The sequence below is a fragment of the Coloeus monedula genome (genome assembly GCF_965178545.1).
Source record: "Coloeus monedula genome assembly, chromosome: 1".
Classification (NCBI taxonomy): domain Eukaryota; kingdom Metazoa; phylum Chordata; class Aves; order Passeriformes; family Corvidae; genus Coloeus; species Coloeus monedula.
In genome coordinates, this window is record NC_138781.1 from 13731702 (window position 1) to 13758972 (window position 27271).

The 27271-nt window shown below is 38.9% G+C and overlaps 1 protein-coding gene across 13 annotated transcripts in view; it reads left to right on the forward strand.

Annotated features, from left to right (window-relative positions):
* PARD3 (par-3 family cell polarity regulator) overlaps positions 1–27271 on the forward strand; it is a 448911-nt gene that overhangs the window by 336956 nt on the left and 84684 nt on the right. For all 13 annotated transcript variants that reach the window (XM_082293631.1, XM_082293621.1, XM_082293619.1 and 10 more), the window contains one exon: positions 12433–12687. In XM_082293631.1, the coding sequence (XP_082149757.1) occupies positions 12433–12687 (255 nt within the window). The remainder of the gene's footprint in view (positions 1–12432; positions 12688–27271) is intronic.

Consider the following 27271-nt stretch of genomic DNA (forward strand, 5'->3'; position numbering starts at 1 on the left):
CCGGAGGTGCTGGGAGGGCGATAGAGCGGTCAGATGGGGGCCTGTGGAGCCGGGGGCTCTCTCTGCTCCGTAATAGCAGCTGCACAATCCCAGCCTCTGTTGTGCTTGCTGGAGGACAGATAACAAGGCAGAGCGATACCGCCCTGGGTACGTGCATGTGCATAGTTCCCGTCTGGACTAGAAAACTCCTGCTGTGCTGGTTTCCCCCCTTTCTATTTCGGCAAACATGACCTTTTGTTCCTCTGGGTTACAAAAGGAGCAACATTTACATAATTCCGCCGTCGCTGTCTCCCGGGTCCCGCCAGTCGCCCGGGCCGGGAGGTGCCTGGGGAGCGGCGGGGCCGGGAGGGGGAGCTGCGGGCTCGGCTCCGCCGGGATCGCTCGGTGCGGCCGCGCCCGGCGCCGGGTGTCAGCCGGGGACAGCCTTGCTGGGCGGCCGGGGCTGCCTGGGGCGGCCGGGGGAGCCGGCGCACGGCGGGGAGGGCGGGGCAGGCGTCTGTCCTGCACCGGCGGGTTTGCTGTTACTCTTGGAGCTCAATCAAATAGGCTGACAGCACTTTTTTTGTGTGGATGTAAACAAGGCTGCGAGTAGAGTGGGCGTCGTTCACGCTTTTTTCCCTCTAAATTTAGAGGGAAACATTCTGCCTGTTCATTAGTAGTTAAAATAACAGTGTTTTGGGGGGTTTTTTTCCCCCTGAAGGATTCGGTTATTCTATAAAATGCTTCCTGTATTATATTTTCCTAAGGGTATGTGGGTCTTTATCTCTAACATGTAATAAACTTCTCTTCATCCTTCTCTAGTACCATTAAAGCCACAAGCCCTTTGTTGTAAAAGTATACTAATGAATAGAAATGTTACAACAAGAACAGAAGTCTTGTGTTTTCCCTTCATCATGCATCATCCATTTTAATTAGACGAAAGGGTGGTGAGTACTGTGACAAGAGTCTGGAATTAAAATCATTAATTGATGTCAAGCTGACGAGAGACTGCTAACATGAATTTACTGACAGCAGGAAAGAAATTAACCTTATTACTTTATTTAGTTCATTGGGACTATTTATTATATTTTCCTATGTAAGTTCAGTGTGTTCTGTTAGTGATGATAGAGAAAGACAATTAATAAAACCTACATAAAGTTTTATTACCTCCTATCAATGACATTTGGATGAAAACCACATCAATAATTTACAAAAAACAAACCCACCAGATCCTTCTAATCAATGTAACTCATCAAAACTCTTGCAGCAATATTTTTGATATTTTAAATTAGTATAACAGGCTATGCTCTCTAGCCGAGCAGGATTGCAAAAGTGATTTGATTTAAAACCATGTCTTAGTTTCTTAATGTCAGTGTTGCAAAAAATGAAACATATTTTCTGCAGCAATGACATTGATTGGAATAACTGTCTGGTTTGATCATCATTGGAAGGTCAGCCTAACAAAGATGAGTTTTAATGTTAAGCATCTTTATTCTTTAGATGAAAGAGTACAGCAGTGTCTTACAGAATGACAGCAGCATCCTATAGATAATTTGTGACCCAAAGGTCATAATAAAAGAATAGAGGGGAGGTCATCCTGTAGTAAAGGCCATCTGGAACTGTTAAAGTATCAGATGGAGTAGGGGGCTGAACAGCAGGACACTCTTGGTGTCTTTCCAGATTTCCCAGAGAGACCATAATATTTTTATTGGAAAACCCCAACTTTTTTCCCCCTTAAGCAAAATATTTTTATCAAGCAGTTTCATCTTACTTTAAGGAAAAAAGACAACATACTGTGATAAGGAAAGAATTTTTGTTTCTTATGTTGCCTAAGTGTTATCTGTGTTTTTGAAGAAACTCAAAGGTTCAGCTTTACTTTTGCTGCTGCTGTATTTTGATGCCACTTAACAGCTTTCAGAAAAACTGTTACCTTTATAATGATTATTACTGCAAACATTCAGAATATAAGTACTTTGTAAAGCTTTTCTGTTAAAACTTTCACCTTCTTCCCATCCTGTAACAGAGGACAGGAAAAATTTCTCAGTGATCAGAAAATCAGAGCAGTATGTTTCTCATTCTGACTTATTTTGTGATGGGGTCTGCTTGTCTCAGTTTCATTGAGATTTGTAGCATTGTTTTTGGCAGTGGTTTTTTACATAATGGATGAGGGTACAGGATATGAAAAAAAAATCAATGGCAATAATTTTTGGAAGAGAACACAGCAGTGAAGCATGAGAATACTGAACTTCGGAAAAACATTTCAGGCCAGTTCCACTTCATAAAAATACTGACTTCAGGAGGTATGTAAATTGAAGCCTTTGTAGAATAATAATAACTGGAGTAGTTTTTTAAACAAAACACCACATACTCTCTAGCTGCATACTGTAAGTATAGAGATTTTAAGACATCATGCTAAAAGTTTATTTTCTCTATTATTTCTCTCTAGTGATTCAACACATTGCACTGGGCAAGGTCTGGCCAAGTCCCTTGCAATATATTGAAAAAAGATAATTTAGGTGGTCTTTATAATATTCTGTGTTACAAATTAGTTTAAGGTCTCTTGCAGATCATATAAATTCAGTGCTCTCTTACACATATCAGCTCTTACTTTGGACTAAAATGTTTGACTTTAGAGTGCCAAGAACTTTGGGCTAAGGCAGCAGCATGTCCTCTGATGTCATATGAACTCTCCTTTAGTGGCAGAGTTACTGTAGCAAAGACTTATTTGAGAATTACCATAGTTACTACCTGACTGAACTTACTGTTGCTGAATTGAACCGAACTCAAAACCTCTCAGGTTTTCCACACTGCACTACAGGAGTCTGTTTGACAGTAAAACAAGGCACTAATCCTACTCCTTTTTCTAATTCTTAAATACAGCAGCATTTGACTAGCCAGAAAGACACCTAATGATAGATTCCTACCAGGCAGATGGATCCTCCCTCCACACCCCGTCTGCAACCTTTGTTTTGTAACCAGTTACTAGAACAAGCCATTTACGAGTTATGAGACACCCAGCTCTGTTTTCTGGCCGTGCTATAGATTTGTGCTTTCAGTTCTGTGACCCAGTAAGATTTAAGAAGTGAATCCTCAGAGGTGTTGTGGGTGTGAATTTGTGGGTCCTGCACTAAGATATTTACTTATAAGCTATGTTCTTTATTGGTTTGGTTTTGTTTTGTTTTGTTTTGTTTTGTTTTCTTTTCCTTTTCTTTCATCTTCAGTGTTTGAGATTCACATAATCCTTGCTTTGTTGTGAGGTTTTTCATTGCATTTTTTTGTCATACTGTTCTTCATACTGTTTCATACTTCATACTGTTTCATTTTCCAACTTCAGGATTAGGCTATTTTATACATAGTACTCTAGAAACACAGAACAATGGACCCGAAATAGAGCTAGCAGCAGAATTTTGTACTCACTTTACTAGACTTCAGCTAGAGGAGCATGGCTGGTAGATAGGCTCAGCTCAAACAACTGATAACAGTGTTGTAGCTCGACCTCCAGTTGCTGCCTGCAGCATCTGGGAATGACTGATTTGATTCATCATATGATGTATGGTACCATTTGATATGTGGTATGCCTGTGTCATTTGTTTCTTGCACACATGGGAACAGCTGCTCCTTACACATCTAACTTCAGAATTCAGATAGTACTCACCAGTGCTGCTTTCTGAAATTGTTCTCCAGTTGGGGAAAAGAAATGTGCAGGAAGAAATGGTCCAAGCAAGTCTGCATGGAGGAGGAAACCAGAGCTCTTGAAGTGAGGAGGGATGGAAGCAGGAGCTTGCATTTCAGCAATAAGTCATGTTTCAGCAGTAGTTGAATATCATGATCTTCTTACTTTCTACTTCAGTCTAGCAGAAGAGCTAAAGAGCAGATTAGAGCTAAGGTAATCTAATGATCAGGGACCTGTTGTAAGTGTAAATATCAGCCTTTCTGGCCAATTTTCTTACGCAAAAGGAAAACTGATTTTCATTTTACTTTCAGACAGCAATGTTCTTTGATGCAACATGGTTCCCAGCAGGGTAACTCCAGTTGCTCATTTGCGTGATTCTCCACTGCTGAGGTCACTGATCCTTGGATCAGACATGAAAGTAAGGACAGAAAATTTCAGCCATGGTAGTGTTTGTTTGGAGACAGAAGCACCTATAGTGCCTGAAACATTCTCTTTTGGTTGAAACATACTTTAAAAAAGCACAGCAGACAAACTCTCCACCCTGAAATGTGGCAGACTATTAACTGCAAAGTAGGCTGAAAGCTCCACTGAAGTGTAAGTAAGATAATTTGCAGATTTTTAAACTCAAAATAAGCAAGGATTTTTCTATTGTTCACTGCAGCGTCCGAGAAAGCAGGTTTGAGATACTCTGCTGGGGGGACACGTCTTCACTTTGGGAAGACAAAGGGTGAATCAAGAAGGTCAGGAGATAAAGAAGCGTGGGGGTGAAATATATGAGAGATTCCACAAGGTTAGAGGAAATAATTTTAATGTCTCCTTTAGTTTCATCAATGTCACTTGATTTCAAATTGGTGTTTGCACTTCACCTGCTCATATGCATAATATTTACTTTCTCTCCTGCATTTTTTCATTTCTTTACGTCTTCATTTGTATTTTGCAGCCTTCTTTAATAGCCTTCTTTAATATAACTGCTTATAAAAATGAGCATAATGTTCTAGTCTTAATATATTAAGGCACTTAAAGTAATCACCTTATCACCTTTATCCTTCACCTTTTTTTTTTTTTTATAACTGCAGCCCTCCTGGGTTGTAGCTCATTAAACGTTTTTGAAATTCTCATGCATCTCTTCTGATTTGAGGAGGGGGGATCTTCAGAGAGACAGTAAGTACTATCACATATTCTAATTGGCAGATAGGCTGTGATTGTTGAAGGAGAAAGAAAATTAAGACTGTCTGATTATGTAGATACATTTCTTTAATTTAGAGATGATGGGCAGCCTTTTTTAAAAAAAAAAACTGTAGTCCCTGTTGTATTTCTCAGCTGTTGTAGAACCAATATGTAGGAAATATATGTATGTAAAATTTCTATGTAGGTGAGAATTACAGATCTTTGAGAGAGATCATGTCACTTTTTCAAGGTAGGATCTGCAGGGTATGCCATTCCTGCAAGATGTTGGTTTCATCCTGGTTTTTCTTTTTTTTTTTTTTAGTTTACAATGACATAAACTCTACAGCTTCCTATGGCCATCTTTTCCACTACCTTTTGTTTAGGAAGTTGCCCTGCTCACAGTATCTAATCTCAGTTAGTCTTGCTTTAGTTAAATACCTAATACATTATTCTTTTCCTCCGGTGTCTGTAGACTACTGTTATGTCCCCACTCTATTATTTTCTTTCCCAAACAGCTTGATGTTACTGACTCATATCTGTTACCCAGTAGAACTTCCAGATCCATTCCTGAAAACACAACTCACAGATTTTTTCTCTACTTTTAATTGATTGATTGGTTATTTGAACTATGTAAATTACCTTCTAGTTGCTGTTACTTAAGTTAATTCTACTTTTGAAGTCTACTCTGTATTTCAAGTACGTTTGAAATGTTAATCCTTTGCTCCAAAGTTCCTTCATTTGGGTTTTCTGCAGATTCAATAGTGGCCTAATTAATAATGAAAAACCCTGAGTAAATTCAGAGAATGATCCACATAGAAAATATCTCAATCTGTCCATTATGGTGACTGTGAATTGCTGAGTCCTATTCTCTAGATACTCTGTAGAAGCAGCCTGGTTCAACTGCAGCCATCCCATAGCTGTTTTTCTTAGCCTGACACTGTTTCTGCTCTGTTCACAAGGCCATTTGCCATGTTTTAGAGGGGAATCTGACTGACTTGACCACATCTGTTCTTGATAACTCTCTGGTGGCTACTGCTTGTCCCGTTATCTCCTCTGTGTGTACCAGTAGTTTATTTAAGAAGGGATTGAAGTTAAACTCACGAGTATTTCATTCTCCTCCTACTCTGAGGTATATTTGACTTTTCCTAGTTTTCTTTAGTGTTTTAGCTGTCCTCAAAAAGTTCTTCTGGTTGCTGAAAAAGTGTGAGGCTACTTCAGACAGTTGTGTGTGTCAGATGGAGTTCAACTACCTTAACCAGTTTCTAGCTACTTTTTTTGCTGGTATATTGAAGATATTTTTGTTATTGGTGGTAGTCAATTATGCTGGTCATCTGCTTGCAGTCAACCATTTCAGTGAAGACAGATGCAAAGAAAAAAACCATTAAGCCTCAGATCTCCTCAGCATCATCTGTCAATATCCTTCCCTCACTGCCACGCAGGGGAGCAACCTTTTCTTTGCTCTTCCTTTTACTGCTAATGCAATTATGCAATGATTTATTGTCATCTTTAAAGCTCCCTGCTACTTTTATTTTACATTATGCCTTGGCCTTTCTGATTTTGTCCCTGTTTGCTTGTGCAAACTGACCATGTTTTGCATGTATTTCCTCATGTGTCTGAGGTCAGAGGATGGTCATATTTCAGTCAACTGGCCACACATGTGTGTCTATAGCAGGTAAGGTAGAACTGTTAATATTTTTCTTTTAATGACTTGAAAAAGATTGGTCTGTAGCCTTTCAATTTAAAATTTATATTTACACAGCAGTATTTTCTGACTTTTTTTTAATATGTTTAAGTTTTGAATGAAATGGGGGGAAATGAGGAAGGGGAGGTGTCTTTCTTATTTACAAGCTACTGCTGTTGGTGGCCATGATTATCCATAGTGCACAGTGGTCCTCCGGGATGATTTTCCCAGGAAAGCAGATGGCTTTGCTGAGAGGTGGTTATAACTGTGATAACTGACTACCTCTAATCATGGTAAGAAAAGCTAAGTGTCATATGCAGTTCAGAGTGAAATCACAGTAATGCCTATAATCAAGGTACCCTCGTTAGAAGGGTAGTTGTCAGAAAAATTCTGCTTGGCTCCGGACAAAGGTCAAAGAAAAATAAAGGAGAGGACAAACTCCCATATTGATTTGATTGCCAAAAATTAGAAAAAGGGCCATTAAAACCCTGAAGGCAGTTGAGGAGGTTGGGGGAGGAACAGCAAGACCTGGTGTGCTGTGCCTGCAAGGTATTTTTCACTAGCAAAGAAGGAGGGGACAAATTTGACAAGATCTGGCTGCTGGCCAATGCACTTTCTGACCTCTTTATTAGAAGTGATATCTGGCAAAAATTGGACTGAATGTGTTCATCCCGCTGGACTAACTTGAACAAGCTGCCTGGCTTTATAAAGGTGTCGTTGTTTTCCTCAGTTTCCAATCCATCATCCCAGCACATGGCAGTCTGATGGTAGAAGAACTGAGAACTGGCAGCCGTGAATGGCTTGTCATTTAGCTTCTGTCCTTACACAATGCTGTTTCTATCCTTAATAAACATTGTCAGCCATCTCACATATGTGGAACTGCAAGCATTCAATACTGATTTTGTAAATGAGTGAGCCTCAGTGGAAAGGACGAGGGTGTGGATTATCACTTGGGCAATAGCTGAATCCTGGCAGCAGCAGGAGGATTAATTGAATTGACCAAGCAATTGCACACCAGAAACAGCAGCCAACTTTGTTTCTGCTCTTAGGGGAGGATGTTGCTGCCATTGCAATGGCAAATGTAATGTACTAGCCATGAATATCCTTCCCATGCTGTGTTCATCAATTAAGATAAGTAGTGATTTTTTTGCAAGGACCTAAATCACCAGTATGAAAAAATCCAAACAAAGGAGACTGAAGGTCCCAAGGGATTTGGGATATGTTTATAGTTTACTACTAACTTTAGATGAAATTAGCATTGATTTCTTTTGACAGCTTTGCTTTTTCACTTTTACCAACAACAGCTCAGCCAGCTCTACAGATCTGACTTTTTTGTTGCTGAAAACAGTTAAAGTTTAGTTCAGAGAACTGCTGTAAACATTTAGCTCAGGGTGGAATTGAATCTCAAATTGATACGATTATTTAATACCCACATATGGGTTACATGGCTAAATGCCCTTGGTGGTCGAGAAAGGGCTACTCAACACAGTTGGTGGAGCCTGGAGAAGGGTTTGATTTCACCTTAAAATGGCCACGTTATAGATGTTTGAGTGAACTGTGTGCTGGACCATACAGCAGCTGCCTGATGTGGCTGAATCTTGACCAGCTTTCCTGGGAGTTCAAAACATACCTTGACTCCTAAACTTAGGTGTCTAAAGTGGGAGTTACCTTCATCTGAAAGCTGAGTATCACTCACAGTTTTGAAGAAGGGAACGAGGGAGCTGCTGTTTGCTGGGGACAGCTGCACTTAAGCTTTTGCCTTCCTTTTGTGACCACCATTTCACGTGCGTAGGAATTGCTGTACAATGGGTATGTCTATCATTACTGGATTAGCTTGCAATGAAAAGCTCTTCTAACAATTATAGGAAGTTCTGCAGCTAACAATATTGTCATTTGAAGCAGTTATCATTAGCTTTTGAATTGAATGGCACACAAATGCATGAGGATAGTTTATACTTTACTGAACGTTATAATTTGAGTCTCAAAAGCATGACAGTGTGTTGTTGACATTTTCAGTATTAACACTTCAGCAGGAAGGGTTTAGAAACTTCTTGGGATAGCTTTTGTATTTTTAAAAGTTCAGTTTCATTTAAACGCTGAAAAATTGATCAGCAGTTTTTGCAAAAATTCTTTGACGATGAAAAGAGTTATGTGAATATTAAGCATTATTATTATTATCAAACCCCCACAAAATCCTTAGGAAGGCCATAAATCCTCAAAATTAGCTGATCTGAAATCTCAGACATATGCATTTTTGCCATGTCACGAAGGAATATGTTTCAGTGAAGACAGCTTAATACACTTATCCACATTATGAAACCAAAGCACTGTGGTCAAACACTTCTCCAGATACTGGATTTCAATAGCAGGGGTGTTGCTGATTAGGGCTGAAGTACAGAGTGCATTCTGGGTTCTCATCTGTGCTGCACACTGTGTTTACATAACCATTTTAATCTTCCTCACCAAAGTCTGCACTGGCATTTCCTGTATAGATATTTGATGTGGTCTGTGCTAACAAATGATTTAGGGCGTATCGTGCATATACACACACAAGCACACAGAGGGGCCAACATAAAATATAGCATCACATTAAATCAGGTCCTTATATAAAAATATATTCAGAGTTAAAAGCTATTATAATTCAAAAGGGATGGTGCAGTATTCAGCTGAGAGCTGTTACTCTTTTCAAGAATATGCCTACATATTTTTCTCTAGTGGTTTTGTTCCATCGAGAGACATAATGTTTGAATGTGGTGCGTCCTTGAAAAGGCAAAACCAAACATATTTTAAATAATATTCAAAAATATGTTAAGCAATCGAAATACCTATACTTTTGTCATGTGAAAATGGTAGCATTTTCACACTGGCTTAAATGTAAAGCATAAAAAAAAACAACAAAAGAAAAAATTCTGAACATTTTGGGTTTCAGTATAGTCAGTTACACCTTTAATTTTAGTGTTTCCTTTGTTAAATGCTGTTGCAAATGGTTCCTGGGTACTTTGTTTATAATTAACAGGAAGATTAATAATGTGTTTAGACTCTGATTTTTAGTACTATGTATATGTACTAATACATAGTATTAGCAATTGAAGAAAATATTCTAAAAATTTTCCTGGTGGATGTGAACATAATTACTTGCATAACACTTCAACAATCAGTTCTTTCCCACTTGGATGGGAATAGGTGACCCTCATGGAGCCATGCGTGGGAAAACCTGAATGCTCTGGCTGCAAATGGCTCAGCATCCAAACTATTAAAGAGCCGATAAGCAGATGCATGAGAAAGGGTGGTTCACATGAAACAGGGAACACTTCTGTCTGCTCCTGTGGGGAGCGATGTGATCCCCGTGGTCAAAAGTTATGTAAGTTCACTGCCCTCTCCCATGGCAGTTTGTGTAACAAAGGCAGATATCACCAGTAACCACCAGGTAATTCTGTTTTGTAAGCGCTTCAGGTAACAATGTTTCCTTCTGATTGAATTACTCTATGCCACATTATTGTTATACTGTCTGATTTCATGCACTGAAATTTTGGTTATCTAAAATACATGGATATTTTTTCTTTCAAATTGGTGTCAGACATCAACATACAAAGGTGATTTTCAGACCTGCTTTTCCTCCTACATAGACACCTTGCAAGTGATTAAGGCTATAACACTTCTGAATTACAGCTTTGGGGTATAGGAGAATGCAAAATCTTTATTTTTATTTTTAAATAGGCCTGCAGAAACCCTGTTTAAGTTTGAAATGAGTTTTGGATTTAAACTTGAGACCCTCTCCACTCTAAATTAAACAAAAAACAATTCCAGCCTGATGTTGCTGAAATTGTAGAGAAAAATTCTCTCAGTTGACTAGTGTTACAGTTTTCACTTCCATTTTTCCTTATTAAAATAAAAAGCAAACAGTAAAGAAAATAATTTTGTGTTTGCAAAAATCAAAAAGTTATGTTAGTTTAAGTTAACTTTTAAAAATAATTCTTTTCTTTTCACTGTGACTGAACATAACTTGGGCATGTAAATGAATCAGTGAACCATCAATGTAGATGGCTCTGGCTGTTGAAGGTAATTCAGTGAATCAGTTGTATCCCGAATCACTATGCATGGTCAATGCTTTCAGGATTTGTGGGGAAAAACATGTCTGTGTATCCATGCCATCCTTGTATTCCCTTCCTTTTGGTGATCTTTGTTAGTGTAGAGGAACAATTTGCTTGGGACTCAGTCTGAGGAAGACACATTTATGATATTCACATAGCAGCTCAGGGCTGGATTCTCATGCTTGAACACAGATGACTTGTGTCATTTGGGTAACCACAATCTCTGAGACTTCAGCATGACCTGTGGGAGACCTTGCCCAGCAGCTGCAAGTCCATCAGGATTACCTGGGCAGGTCAGGTGGCCAGAGCTGCTTATGTTTGAGCAGCTGAATCGAGGCTGAGTATCCAAGCTCCTGAGGAACACCTAAGCAAGAGCCTCAAAAGTGTCTCTGGAGTGACTCCTTTCATTCTCTGGCACATGGACTGGTTCCTAACTCTGGAGTCTGCTGCCGACAGCTCCTGGCCACCGTAAGGGGAACGAGCCTGCACACACAGCTGCTCTGAGGTCACCTGCTGCTGGCACTAAGGTCTCATGTCTTTATCTGCAGTCTGAATCCTACCCTTTGTGTATCCCCTTTTGTTTTTGCAAAACTAATCCTGAAGAGGCCATTTTGAAATTTCCAAGAATGTCAGTTACCTAACTTTAAGGTTTTTCTATTTTCAGAAGAGTCAAGGCTTGCTTTCAAAAGAGAGAGAGGCTTTGGATAGGCTGCTCTTGTTAAAAGTTGATGAACAAGGTGTATTTGGAAATGGCACACAGAGATTCACAGAGCTGTAGTCTCATGGATGGATGCTGTCACACTGTAGCCATGGCTGTATTAGATGAAAAAGGGGCACATTTTGCTAATGGAAGGGAAGAGACAGCTGAGTGCTTCATTTTGTGATGATGACAGAGCATTAAATTGGTCTGGGGAGACAGTGTAAAGGGGGGTGTGGTCAGTTTGCTGTGCATATGTGTGTGCAATACATCCAATTTTATACAATATCAAAGAAACTTTGAAGCCCAGATCAAATTTTTGCAATAGCTTTATGTGCTTTTGAAAATATGATCTGTGCTCAGTTCGTGCTTGTCAGATTCCTAAATGTCATCTATCTCTCACTTTTTATCATACAGCCAAATTAGTGCACATAGATATAAACCCTGTCCAGCATCACCTTTCATTTGTAACTTTAACACAAGGCACATGTTTTTACTTTCTGGGAAGATGCAGCTTGCTTTTGAGAGATGCCAGATTCAGTTTGTTTATATTTTTTAAAAAGCATGCACATTTCAAAGGAAACGTACGAGAATCTGCTTCTGCTGTTTACTGCATGCATGCAAGCATAAAGATATACATGTATCCTATCCCTACACAGCTTTTAAATTTCTGAAAAAAGTATGATTTTTGTAGTATTAAGCTAACAAAGTACATTAAAATTCCTCTCTAAATACATGGATTAGAACCAGTAAATCTGGTAAGTTTTGATGGAGTACAATACAGTATGAATGGTGTCAGGCCATTCTCAGACAGGCCAGATAGTAGCACAGGCACCCTAAGATGCATGAAGCAATAGATTAACTCTGTTTACCAGCAGCTATGGCTAGTCATTATTTAGCTAACAATGAAACAAAAGACACAAAAGATAATCAGGTGTACTTCTGAAAGACCACTGTTGGTCGTAGCATTGTTTCAATGTAGACTTCAGTGTCTGAGGTAAGCTTGAGACCTCATGGCAAACTGGAACTGGAAACTTCCACTGATTTCCATTAAGACAGGCTACCTAAAGTGTCTGCTGACTGCTGCATTCAAATGCCTCAGGGGGGACCACCCATCAGTTTCAGCCTTCTTTTAATTTTTCAGAATCCAAGCGAAAACTCGAGAATTTCGAGAGAGACAAGCTCGGGAACGTGACTATGCAGAGATCCAGGATTTTAACCGGACGTTTGGCTGTGATGCGGATCCGATGTATGCTGGGATCGCTGCCTATGACTCTCCAAACAGCGGCACAATAACGCTGAATGCCCGACCGCAGAGCCCGAGGGAAGGGCAAACAGTGGAAGCCTTGTACGCCCAAGTGAAGAAACCACGGAATTCAAAGTCTTCACCTGTAGACAGGTAGGCACCACACATCAATCAATACACCCTCTCAAAATCTGCCTTTGTGCTGCTTTTGTCATGGGAGATGGTTGTACATCAATTGGAAAGACAGAGCTGTGGTTTTTTTAATGGCTTTTTAAAGCTTTTATGTAGAACAGTATTGAACTCACTCAAATCAACCTGTTACAGAATGGGATGGGAAAGTTGTTTTCTGCAGAGCAACTACATTTCTTCCCTTTCTTCAGATGGTTTGGAATTTTGGAATTGCTGTTGGGTATCATTGGAATTAAATTCAAATTTTTAATGTAATCAGTTTTATTTATCAAAGCTCCAGCAGATATGCTTGTGGAATACAACATTTACAATCTATTTACAGCCATTACAAACATCTCTAAAAGGTTAATGTGTTTACAGCAAAAATGGGTTAAAGCTTACATGGATTGTAAGCTGTAAGTCCTACTGTAGTCCTGAACTTCAATCTAACAGGTTGAGCTTTTTAGCTCAAATTATGCTTATAATTTTCGCTTAAATTATGATTAGATATAGACCAAGTGAGCAAATTCGAAGCTTAACTCATGAGTTACTTCTTGGTTTGTAGCTTATGATTTTACTCTTCCTGCAGGTACATTATCTCAACTGTGTCTTACTTGTTTTTTTGCTGAAACTAGGCAAAATTCCAGTTTCTGTTGATGGAGTTCTGAGTTCATTTGAAAACCTGAAGCTAAAACAGACATGTAAATTAACAGAGTAAAAACAGTTAAAGGCAAAATTCACAGGGTTTTTTGTGCTTTAACAATGAAAATACATCTGTTTTCTTGGCTTACTATTATGAACTTGTAGTTCTGCATTTTCTCAGCATTACAGTAACACTAAAATCCTAGTGCAAGACATATTGTTCATTCATTTGGAAGTTATTTATTTAGTTCATAGTAAAGCCATTCATTTTTTTTTCTACCTCACTCTTTCCAGCAGAAAAAGATTGGACTTTCAGTTAAATCAGCAAAGCCGTGTCTTTGCCTGCAGTATTTGAGATTTGTATAACTTCTACATGAGCAGTGGCATTCATCTTGCATATTCTGTTCTAGGTGGTAATGGAGTAATTTGTGTTTCAGCTAAATGTCTAAAATTTTGAGGACTGAGAGTATTGTATTTAACTCTCCACTAGATCTATTTTGCAAAGTTTCTTTATGTAATTTGATAAAAATACATCCTCTAATATGGCAAATAAGAAAATCTCAGCTGCATTGTGGAATGCATCCATTTTTGCTAAAAATCAGTAGCACAGCTGCCTTTTTATTGTCTCAATTGCACTGTTCTCTTGCACCGTGTAAAAGGTGTACTTTTCATAGTAAATGAAAATAATTTATATATTGTGGATGTACGTACATTATTTCAGTGAAGGAAGCAAAATGATGTTAAAAGATTACAGCTTCATCTGTGTCCTTGAAATTTTATATTCCTTAGCCCTATATTGGCTGGCACTGGTATACCCTGGTGCCTGGCATTTCAGCACTTTTGTGCCTTTGGAAATCGAGATAGCTTGGTTGGATATGTCTGCCGCGTGGTGACTCTCATGGCTGTTTTTGTTAGACCAAAGGCAGTGTTTCATGCTGGAGCTGAATGGCATCAATGTCACATCAACAAAAAAAAAGTTCTTTGATACAAACCTGGCACGGCAAAAGAGGAGACCTGCGTGACCCAGCTAACTCTGTGTGGTGGCTGATAAAAGAGCCAGGAGAGAGTGAGTAAAGTGGAAGATAACGGAGTACCGGGGGAGTGTGATGTTAATCAGATGGGTAGGACTGAAGAGAAGTGCAGTAGTTTTGTACATTCAGGCTGCTCCTGGAGCATGGAGGGTCCCATCGCTCACAGCTGGATCATGCTGTGACTAAAGGAAAGACCCAGCACACACAATGGGCCTGAGCAGAGGGATAAAATGCAAGCAGAGTACTAGAAATGGGCCATGAAAAACCACCCCTAGTCCTGTGATATAGGGGGACATATTTGACAAGAAACACCCAGAAAGAAAAACTTAATTCAGATGTAAAAATAATTACTATTTGCTGTAAATGTACTCTGAAATACCTGTTCAGGGGTCTGAGGCATGAAGGTCTGGTGTATGGGGTTTTCTTTCCTCTCTCCCCTCACACTTTTGTTAACAACCAAGCTGTGGAGATGGTGAATCCCACCTGGTTCCAGGAGACCTTCTGGGGAATGTTGCAGTGATGTGCACAATCTCAGGCTCAAAGTTACCTCTCCCAGGAAGGAGCTGGGTCTCTACTTCAGGCAGTAAGAAGTGCTGAGAGAGTGTCATAGAATCATGTAATAAATAGTTTGGATTGCAAGGGACCTTAAAGATCATGAGGTTGGGCATGGAGGAGGTGTAACAGCTGTGAGGGAGCAGTTTTCAGTCTTCCTTGAGGCATGTGAAGGATATCTAGGAGCTTGACCTTTGTGATGTTCAGCAGGAGAGCCTGGATTGTGGCTGAGGTACCTTCCCAAAGGCTGCTCTGTCTTTTACAGGCTTTGTCTTAGATATACTAAGAAAGCATCATCTGAGCATTGTTCTAAGAATCAGTTGTTACCATGTAGACCTGAGGTGTTTGTTAACTGTTTTATCTCCTTGTCTGTAGGATACCTGGCTCCTCACCCCATGTGCATTGCAACTTGTTTCTTGCTATCCCTTTCCAGCAGTGAGATCTTCCTCTTTCACTTGGCATCTCCTATGATGCCCCTTTTGTCACCAAGCATCCAAGTGCCTCTGCTCAAGGTTCTTCTCCATGGAGCTCTCTTCTCTGCAGACTGATTTATTCTGATAATGCTACAATAAATTTGATGAAAAATAGTTGGTTGCAGTTCTGCATCTTTAAAATATTGTGTACATGAGTGTTCACCTATGGGGGGTGTTATTTTCAGTGTGTTTTACTCCTTTGCCTTCCCATCCTTTCCTTTCCTCTGGATGTTTCGGAGGTTACCCAAATAGAAACAGTTGCTTCCAGCTTTTGTGGGTGGGAAGGGAAATCACAGTGTGTTACCCTTGTGCTGAACTGCCAGGAGCTGGTAATGGCCAGGCTGTCTCAAATCTTTAGCACGTTCATATTAAGAGCAGCATTGTTTATATGGGAAATGTTATTTCTATTAAAGTTTGGTGCTTAGTGCCAAACAAAATTTGACATTTAAGTATGTCCAAAAGGTTATTTAAAAGTCTGTTACTAAGGAGCCTATAACAAAATGTCCTATAATAGTTTGCATACCAATGCTGAACACTTATGACAAATTTTTCTGTAACTTGCAAGAGAATCACTGTGTCTGTGTGTGAGGCCTTGTCAGGGTTTGTTTTTCTTTAATATTCCTTCAACTTCTCTATTACTTTCATCAACACATGCCACCAACTGTTGTAAGTTTAACTGTATCATGACAAAGAGTGAATAGCAAAGTGGAGGACAAGAATGTAAACTGCTCATCAGTGTAGACAGGTAGTACAAAATGGTAAGAAGAACATGGTTATTCCTTAAACGTTGTCTGTCCATTTCTCTAAATAGAAAGTAGATTGTATAATGTCAAAATACAGCAGAGGAGAAAAAGGTGTTAACTGACTCATTGGAGACATGCACAGCTAGATACGTGTAAGTGACACTGCTTTACTGAATTTTACCAATGATAGCTATTAAAAAAGCCCAGCCTGTAAATAGTAAACATTACTCAAATACAGGACTTGAAACTGGTTTAGAATTACTTTAATGTATCAGAGTTCAATCATTGATGGATACTGGTGGGGTTTAGAGAGGAAAGCATTTCTTTGTTGGTTGGTTTGGTTTTTCAGTGATAGTATCAGTTAAAGATGTAGCACTAAAAAAGTTGTTTTCTGTTGTTTACCCTTAAGAATCAAAGCAGATTGTCTTTCTTAACAGAGGAGTTTATTGCTCAGAAGAAATGAAGCTCTAGCAATAAATAAATAAACAAACTAATATGTTGGAAGAGATTGATGATGAGCATAGCTCCATATACACGAGCTGCCCTTGTGACATCAGCTCCATCCAATGCAGCGACAGCAGAGACAGGCTGCTAAGAAGCTTTTCACTTCTATGTTAGGCATTAATGAGTGAAGTAGAGGTGGAATGTATAATCTATGTTTATTTTACCATTCAGGAAAGAGGTGTCTCAAGAACATAGTTCTTGAGAATAAGGCTTTCAGCTTAGCTGAAAAATGTCTCTAGTATGTTTTGCATCACAGAGGAGATAAGCTGCACAACTGATCAATACCATTTTTCATGTAGATGACAATGATGCCATACAGTGGAGCTTTATGGCAATCACCTGACATCCATAGCTGAGCAGGATGTAGAAAGACAACTCCTAATGGCTGTCACTCTGTAATCATTTCCCACCAAGAGTGCATTGTCCTGAAATAAAATTGAAATAAAATTGAAATAAAATAGGCACTGTGCTGCTGTAAATCTAAATAGCTTGAAAATAGTAGGTTAGACTCCTCCAGCTTGCTGAGGACATTTTAATGGAAACATAAATACCATAATCATATGCTTTTTGCGTGCATTTTGCCATTAAAAGAAAAAATCTTCATTTTAGAAGGGAGACCTTTATGAACTGGCTTATTTTCTATCAGAAATGGAATCAAGTTATGTCAAAGGAATATCTGGGAACTGAAAATAACCCCACTTCCTTTAACTGTCATCTGCTCAGTGCAAAGGGGCAAGATGCTGTTTTTTAGGTCGGGTCACATACTTCGCTTGCTGCTTTTCCAAAAAGAAAGAGAGAACATTTTATTAAGCTGTTAACTTTGATTTTCTCAGTAATATCTTCGTGCTTAAATTGGCATGAGAGTAATGAAACCTGGAAACTGCATAGAAACACTCTAATATAATAAAAGAATATGTAAAAAGTGAAATAAGCAGACCCTGTCTTTCTAGTGTGTATAAAATAACTCTTAGCAATAGCAGAATGGGTCATGAAAGCTATGAAATACTATATTGCAGTGCTTGGATAAATATTTGTTAAAAAAGTGGGATTTTGTGCAGCTATATTAAACTTCTTTATTAGTAGTGTCAGTCACAGGAGTGTTCTTAAGTCTGTGGGATCATTTATGCGTATGTATCTGAGCTTACTGCCAGGCCCACCACAGATAGAGAGAGGAGTTATTACTCAGGGTTATGCATCCTGTAAATGCTAGGATGTTTCTTAGATGAAGAGATTTTTTGATGGTTCTGGAAGTTGACTTGAAGAGCACTTTCATGAAGGGAAAGGCCACGGCACTGCAAACCATCTATCCAGTGACATTTAAAACTTGCAGAGCTGTGCAGAAGGCTAACAATCTATATTGAATAAGATTATGAGTAAGCTCTTCCCTCCTACCTCTGTTTACTTCTCTTTGCTGATCTGGAAGTGTTTTCCTACCTCCTGGATCCCTTGTTTTTGCCTGTTAATCACCCACCCTCTGCCATCAGAGCCTTGCAGATACCATGCTACAGGGGAAGGTACCACTCATGCAGGTAAGTATGTTGTGAATACTCAGATTGCAGGCATTTCAGAGCAGGGACCTTCTTGTTTTCAAAACTGCCTAAATAATCTGTAATGTTTCAGAAATTAATAGTTTCGAGTTTTAAATCCTTACCTTCCAGTCAGTGTCACTCTTTTGTAGCATTACGAAGGTTCATTCCTGTGAGGATCTGACTTCTGGAAAGACTTTTCTGGCCTAGGAAATGGCACATATGCCATTATGGAATAATCAGACTCTCCAAAGCAACCTGCCCGGAGAGCAGTGGGTTAATGAACTATTTGCAGTTCTCTAATGTGTAAAACTGAAAATAATACTTGGAAGTCATTGTGGTATTTTTCCTCCTCTGTCTGTTATAACCCAGAGAAGGATTAGTTAGAGCCTCTGTGAGACTCTTCATGGGGTTTAAGCTCACTTTAGCGCGAACACATTGGGTTTTTTTGTTTCTCTACCCTTCATCCTATAAGCCAGTAATCCTTGCCCCCAGGACTGCCTAAAAATTAGCTTGGTCTCTCATAGACCCGTATATTTAGAACCCAATAGACACTATTAGCATTGGCATTTTATTATCTTAGGTTGGTTGTTTTCTTTTGTTCTTCCATCTTGATAGAATATAAGACAAGTTTTAATATAAATTCATGAGGATTTATGTAGGCTCCCTATTGTGAAAGTATGCGATTGCACTCCCCTGTTTGGGTTACCACTTTGGTGGAATAAATGGCAGACTTACAGTGAACTCTATTCAGGTCTCCCATTTTAATTACTTGAAAGTCCTGGTCTCTCTCTGAATAGATACCAAGCACTGATACTGTTGTGAGAACCACATCTTTCTCCATTTACCACAGCCACGGCCTCCCTGAAACCCCGGTGGTTTCTCTTCCCCTCTGCTCCGGCCGGCTTGCCGTGCAATCTGAAGTGTGACAGCTATTTGTTTGTTTTTACAAAAGCAGCTGGACTTAGTACCTCTACAAATGGTTGCAGTGGGAAAATGCACAGAGAGATAAGAGAGATGAACTTCCCGCTCTGGGTTACGAGACCAGGAGGTGAAGAGGGGCCCACCCAAACGTGCCCTTAGTGCCCCTGTTCTGGAGACTGTGGATGGGCTCCCTGTGCTGGAAATTGGGAGTATCTGCATAGCTGGGTGATTTTCAATTCCTTTAAGTGCAGATGAGATACTATGTATAAAAGGGGGATCAAAACCTGTCACTTCAATACAGTATATTAGTATTTTGAATACTAATATGTTTGTGACCTATTTTATATTATTTGAATACATTGTAACTGAATTATGCATAGTATTTTTCGTTGGTATATTAGTGCCATTTGCACACAGATATTGATCAATGTTTTGTTGCTCGGATTAAAAAAGAGAAAAACCTTTACTTTTTTTTTCAGATGGTAGAAGTTAATATTTAATTTAAAAAAAAAAGAAAAAGGAAAACTATAATAATATATCCTAGTATGAAACAAAACATGATGCAAAAGCTAGAAGAGGCAATGTCTTGGGCATCAAATGGTTATTGTGTGGCTTGAGATTGCAGTCCAAAAACCCAGCTGTGTGTGTAATGTGCACATCTTTCTTTCCCACTAATGCCATCAATGCAACTTGAAGTTCTTCTTCCTGAGAAAATTATGGGGAATATTTGAGTACACAAAGCTGAAAAAGCAAAGGCTTTCCCATTCATTAAATCAAGTGCTTTGATCCTACCGGTGTAAAGAGCTAAAATCTGTCCTTTGCAAGTCATACTAACCAAATTTTGGATTGCAAGCTGATGTTGTGCCTCACTTGAACACCATAATTTAATCAGTTTAATTTGTTGTTGCTGTTGACTGTGGCCTTTCCTAAATAGAATACAAATTTATGATTTTTCTGTCTTTTATGTCCCTCCAGTCAACCCATCTGTTCCTCTTTGGTGATGGATTCAGGCTTCTCCTTTCCAAGCATTTGAAGAGCTAGGGGTTTTTCATTTTAGATTTATCTGGTTATGGGAGAGGGGTGCACAGGAAGAGCTTGGAGAGAGTGCTGTGTTTTCACCAAATCTGGGCTTTTTACTTTCTAAAATTAAATATGCAGTTTGAAGTTAGATCTTTAATGTAGTTTAATGGATGAACAGTAAAATGTTCTTCTAATGTTGAAGGGTTTGAAGGGTCTTTCCTTCTTTTCTATTTTTATGAATGGTATCTCCTTCACAGATGAGACAAACTATATTTAACTACACTGTTTATCCTTATGGCCAGTCTTGTTTGTTTATGTGACTTACAAATCATCCTGCTTGTGGTCAAAGCATTTTGTCACTGGCGGAAGTGGTGGAGTCTTAATTGTGGGGAGGAATCCTCTGCAGTGAACTGCAGGAAGGAAAATAGCATCACTTCATATAGGTTGCAGGGGGAAGTGGTTAATTCCTTTTAACATATTGTGAACTCATTGAATGAATGTGTATGAAACATACCACACTGGCAGCCCTGGAAAGTGAGAAATTGCTGAAAGATCTCATTTCAGTTTGTTCTTGGTAGGAAAGCTGAAAAACAGTGCTTTTCCACTCATCACTCAGAAAACAGTGTATATTCCCACAGCCTTGTGCTTCATGATATTGTTAAAGAATTGGTTTATAAGGTGTTTGAAATCTTGTTCCTTAAGGCTCAAACACTGTGATGTGAAACATTGAAAGGTTTCTTGCATGACCTATTTTATATTATTAGGTATTTCTGAAAAACGTCAGACTTATTTCTAAAATCAGATTTACTTACTTGCCATGAAATTTTTTCATTCTTTAAAATACTAGTGGCATTTAAATAGCTTTTCAATTTGATGTGTTCATAGCAGTCTTTCTTACATGATGGATATATCAAATGTTATTATGGTAAATAGATGACATATTTGTAATGGATAGGTAATTCCATCTACCCGGAGTTTAGACAGTGATATAACATATAAGACTTAATTTATGAAAGACAAAGCAGAGCAGCAGATCTTGCTTCATTTTAATTTGTGTGTATAGTTTTGTAACAATAATGCATGGCATGCCTGAGTTGCATTGCTTTCTGTAATGAAATGTCTTCTGTGTGCAACAATTCATTGTTTACAGCCTTCCCTCATTCCTAGGTTTCCATTTAAAAGGAAGCACAGTACAAACTGGGATGAAAAGAGAACACATAATTTCTACTACCAACATTTAAAAAAAGCAATTAGACTTCAAGGGATGTGAGAACTAATGTCCCTCAGACTTTTCATTTCCACTTATCTTTGGGATGCAAAGAGCTCTGACCTGGCGAACAAAGAAGACAGAAAATATTAGCATTGGTCTTTATTTCCCAAGACATAGTTCATGGCTCATTAATAGTTGTGGTATATGTTACTGGGTATTATATACTGCAGAGAAAACAAGCAGAAGTTGCCTGTCATTACTTTGTAATTGTGTTAGTAGATATAGTGTGGAAAAAACAAGAAAAGAGGAGAAAAAGAAGGTTTAGCTGTGTGTTGTTTTGTACATCGTCTTACACTGTGCTGTGTCTGCCAGCTTAAGATAAACTCTATGCATATTGGCTAAAATGTCAAATTAACCCACTCATTTTTAGGATTGCTAAATGCCCATCAAGGAATGGAGGGTTGTGCTGAAGCTATTTTAATTAGCAAAGTGTGATTTAAAGGTTGCTAAAATCAAAAAGAGCTTATTCATTTTTCATCAATAATAATTTTTCTTTATATTTCATCAAAACCTGCTGATTTGGAGACCACCTTCTGGGCTTTGATTCATTATGACTGCAGACATAATTTAATTTTTTTCCCCTTTCCTCATTCTGTGATATGCTCTTTCATCTTTGAGACATTGTTAAGATGTTTCTAACATTCACAGATTGCTAATTGATCCAACTTTTTTTAAAACTGTACTTAAGACAGAGGCTTCTTTTCTGTGGAAACAATTTTACATGAATTTGCTTTTATTAATGTTTTCTTCAATCTGTATCTGATAAGGTATAAGTTCTCAAACAAGACATCGAAAATGGAGGACATGTGGTGTTTTATATATGGCAAGTGAGCAAAAATATTAGAGACACGACAGAGGGAAATTAAGATTTGGTAGAGTTATTAAGATTCTGCAGTTGCTACATTAGGCCTTTATAGTTCATCTAGAACTAACCTGGTTTTTAAACAGTGCTGTAAGTAGTGGTTTTTTGTCTAACTCTTTGGAGGATCATAGAGAAGAGCAATTTTGAGAATTTATGCAAAGGCATTTTGTGAAAGGATGTACAATTAAAAGATATTGCTCCTTTCACTTCAGTAGGGCTGTTCATCTAAGTTTTGTCTACATTATCATACTCTGGTAATTTCTAGTTCCCAAATGCATTTCTGTTACTATTTTAAGTTGAGCTTCATAACCTGTTTCTTCTTGGAAGATTTCCCTGTAGAGTCGTATCCAGAAAAATTTCCATTTGGGTACCTTGTTAAAACAACAACTGGTTTGCTACTCAGCATAGTGGATTGGAGCAGCCCAAGTGTCGTGGGCTGTACCCTGATCCTTTTCTGTGGGTGGTTGGAAAACTGTCACAATCTTCAATTTCCTTTGCTCATCTCTCACTTGTGAAACGTGTCACACTGGGTGGGTGCACCTGGTGTCCATTCTGTGAAGGCACAGGGAGTTGGAGCAGGGCTATCTTTTTATTTTCTTCCACATAGCCATTTTCCTCAATTCAGTCTAATTAGAATTTCAGAAACGTCCTCTATGTCTTGCTTAGATGGTCAGAGCTAAGTTGTTTGTCCTGTGAAGCCACACTGAACAGTTCATGCAGACTGAATTTCATTAGCTTTCATTAGTTGCGCTGTTCTGATGTAGTTAAAAGTGCTGCAGCTCAGGATGTCAGAATTTAGCAGGAAAATAGGTAAAACCAACATACCATTCAGTGTCAGGAATAATCCTACTTTATTGGAGCTCACAGTTGTGTTTTTTATTATCCCTTCTTACGGCTCAGATGCCTCCATCTTTTATGTAGCATGTCATAGATTGGACTAGATTATGTTAAAGGTCTTTTCCAACCTAGTTCATTCTGTGATTCTGTGACTCTGTGATGTGTGTGTTCACATTCAGTAGAGCACATGCCCATGTGCAGAATGAAATGCAGATACAAGAATGTGTTTAGCTGTGACAGAATTTTTATGTGTATGTTTATGTCTGTCTATATGTTCTTGTATTTAGAAAATCTCTAAAAATTCCTCTGCTCCAGAGGAAGTGACTTCCAGAAGTCATCTAGTCCAACTCCCTGCTTAGAGTGGGTTTGGTCAGGTCAGGTTGCTCAGGGCTGCAGTTGTGTCCTGAAAATCTCTGAGAATGGAGATTTCATTCAGCTCCCTGGGTGCCTGTTCCAGTGTTTGACCAGCTTCGTGCTAGCTGGAAAAACAAAGGCAAAAAGAAAAAGCTTTTTATATCAGAATTTCCTGTGCTCCTGTTTGTGTCCATTTTCTCTCATTCTAATGCTGTGCAACTAAGAGAGGAGTCTGGTGTGTATGTAAAAAATAAAAATACCCGACCAAAATTAGTGAATCACTTCATGTAATATTTGGAACATGAAACAAGGGATTCAAATTTTTCAGGCATCAAAAAGAATTTTAAAATAATAAGGATTACCTTACAAAAAGTTTTTATCATTGAACTTTAACTTGGATGATTGCCAACCCTGGCTTTTTCACCTATTGTATTTTCATATTTCAGAATACACTTAAGTACATGGCTTGTTTCTCCCAAATTATTTTGAAAACATGTATTGTCTCTTTCTCTACAATACTCTCAAAACTTGAATAATAAGTCTGAAAACAAAGTATAAGTCTTGATTCTTCTTTAAATAAAGGAAGCTGCGTAGGAAGCTACCTTTTCTCCTTTAATTCACAGGTTTTGTATTGTGCTTACAACATTCAGTTCCACCAAAAATGATGCATCTTAAAGTACCCTTAAAAATGACTCAGAGCTGTGTGCATTGTTGGATTGCTCCTTATACATATTTAGTTCTTGCTTTTCAGTCAGTCTCATTCTGGTGGGGAGTTGTGTTGCTGTGCTGCTAGGGCAGGATTGCTGCTGTGTGGGATGTGTGACTCTGACAGCCTTTCTTCTGCTAAAGGATTTTCTGTGTTTCTCTTTTAATGCTGAGGTTCTGCAGCTCATCTGCACAATTTCCTGGACGAAAAGAGATCATAACTCCTAGAGAAGTGATACTGTGTTGGCAATGAATTATGAAACCAAGGCTTCAGAGCCTTTCTCAAAGTTGTGCTTACTATGTTCATTCTGAGCTAGAGTTTGCAGATGTTGAGTGCATTGCCGGAAGAGAGGCTCAGAAGACATGGGATCTCCTGTGGAACTGAAGGGTCACACCAGAGGAAAGAGGGGGAAATGAAGCAACTCTCCTGTGGAGATCAGGAGTGCTGCAGGATGGAGATCAGGGAGAGGAAGCTACCTGCTGAGCTTGCTGTGACAAAGGGGAGCCAGCTATCCTCTCACCTGCAGGAAAAAAAGCAATAGAAAAATCAGCTGCCCTCCTTGTAAGCACAGGTGAGGAATAAGTTGGTCTGTGCAGGGTTATCTTTCATCTAGACAGTGTATTTGCAAGGAGCCTGAAGGACTACATAACCTTTAGTGAATATAACTACCACTTCACCCTGCAGCTGATCCCCTACCACTCCCTGCACTGACACCTGTGCAGTGACACGCTGCTGCTCTTCAGTTGCACATAAATCTGAGCCAGAGAGTGGAGACAAGCCAGGACAGTATGGAAGGAGAAGTGTAAAAGGTAATTAATTACCTGGGCTGGAACATGGCCGGGGCACCAAGGTTAACACCTGTATGCTTGTGAGAAGTGCCTGTTGATACTCTTCCAGAAACCATTTTCTACAGTTACAGAGAAGACCTTGTTAGTCATTTGGTCTGATTCCCTCTGTACGCAAAATTGGTTCTTACTGTGGTGTATTCTATCACTTGCGTAGTGCATGTTGAAATGGGGTGTGTTCAACAGCATTATGTGGGCTCTTTCTCTTATAGCTCTTGTTTGAGAAGACAACTGCCTGGTATTTAATCTAATTTTTTTGTTTTATTGCCTCCATGTTCTCTTGAATGTACTAGGGTCTACAGCAAAAAAACATAAGCCATCTGGGATTCATGGTACCTATCTGAGAGTGTCCCTTGAGATCCTAAGTAAGGAGGAAAAAATTATTTTGATGTGTGTTTCTCAGTCACAAAATGGGGCAAATTAGCTGCTGCTGAGAACTATTGTGGTCTTTAGACTGCTGCAAAAACAGAACCAGCTCAGCTATCACCACATCTCACCAGAAAAGACACAAAGCATTACCATCTCCTTTCCTTCTTTGTTTGTCGACAAATGCAACATCACTCCTTTTGTGAGCTTAGTTTAATCATATTTTTTCATATTTCATCCTCTTATTTCATTACTCCATCTTCAGTCAATTTATATTCTCTGGGTAGAGCACAGGAATGCCATTTCAAGCAACTCAACAGTCACATTCTTCATCATTCTGCCTGAGCTACTCAAACCTGCTCTTCACTGAGGCCATACTGAGAGCAGAACTGCCTCAAGTCATTCAAGAACTCTGAAAAGTGGTTTTCCATTTCTTTCTCAGTCAAGTATTTATCCCATCTTAATCCATACTTTCATCTGAAGGTAGCTATCTCTTGAATACATATCTCTCTAGTAGGAGAAGAAATAAGTTTTGTTCTGCTCTTGACCTTGTTTTTTATGGGTGTTTTTCATTTGTAAGAAACTTAGAGCATTTCACAAGGTTCTGCACAGTCTGTCCTAATTTCATATTATGCCTGCCAGTGTTACCTGAGCATCTCATCAGAGGAGGTTTACAGGACATTGTGTCTATTTGTCGTGTGAGGCTGGGCTGGATGTGCGCATCCGGAAGGAAAACTCTCATTCCTACAGATTGAGCCAAGTCTCGGTAGCTGTGGCTGCAATATTTTATTCCTTACAGACGAGCGCTGAAAAGGACTTCTGCACATTCAGCAGCAGGGTACACAGTCTCTAGCACTCAAGCTAGGCAGTGTAAGATTTGATTTTTATTTTTTGTTGTTATTGGTTTTTATGGTTGATAGTGTAGTGATCATTAATATTTCACTGGCATTTATTATAAAAGAGAATTATATTGTAATGTTAGAGGGAAATGTTGAAACTTGTATGTGATTTTAAACGCTGTGTATCTAGTCTGACAAATTGTGCTAGTGTATAGGAAATAAAAGGAACTAAGAGAAGTTTAAACTCATGTGAACAGAGGAAAGCAATTTTATACAGTAAATAAATACAATATTAAGAAGGATTACATGAGGGCAGCAGGTGATATGAGAGGAATATGTCAAAATAGGAAAAAATGAACGTTAGAAGCATCAGACTGAGGACTAAGGATGAAAATGAGGTTGTCTGCCCAAGGCAAAAGATCTCTCAGACTTTGGACTTTGAGATGACAAGAAGGTAGGATGAAGGTTACAGGGGGTAAAGTAAGGTAATAACTACATTTCAGTAGTCCGTAATGTATGTCAGTAAGATCCTTGGCTGTGATATAATTCACACACAATTCACCAGAATAAGACCAATTAAATTCTGCTTTTTCCCCCCATACGAGCTCTCTTCCAGGATTCACCTGAGTTACGCAAACACATCTGAGCTCATTTATTCCCACCCTGCAACTTCAGCAGTGCTGCAGATACAAAAATGAAGCCTTGACTGCTGCATCCCATTTGATATCACATCAGAACAATTTAAAGAGGAATAAAACAGCAGGAGCTGCAATGTAGGTGTTCAAGTTCTTGCTGCTTGGTCACATTACTATCTTGCTGTAACTGCAAGGGTGTTGCAAACTTGATTAAAAAAATTAATGGTGAGAAACAAAGGGATGAGCAAAGAGACCAAGAGAAAAAAGTGAAGAAACCGTGCAAGAAGTTTATTGCATGCAAGTCATCCAATTATCCCTCAGAGTCCACATCCCTTGTCTAATTGCCTAAGTTGATCCTTCAGGACTGAATGGATTAAATGAAAGAGTAGGGCTGGTGGAAAGCAGCCTATGGGAGGCATTTTGTGAACAGGCTTGCATGA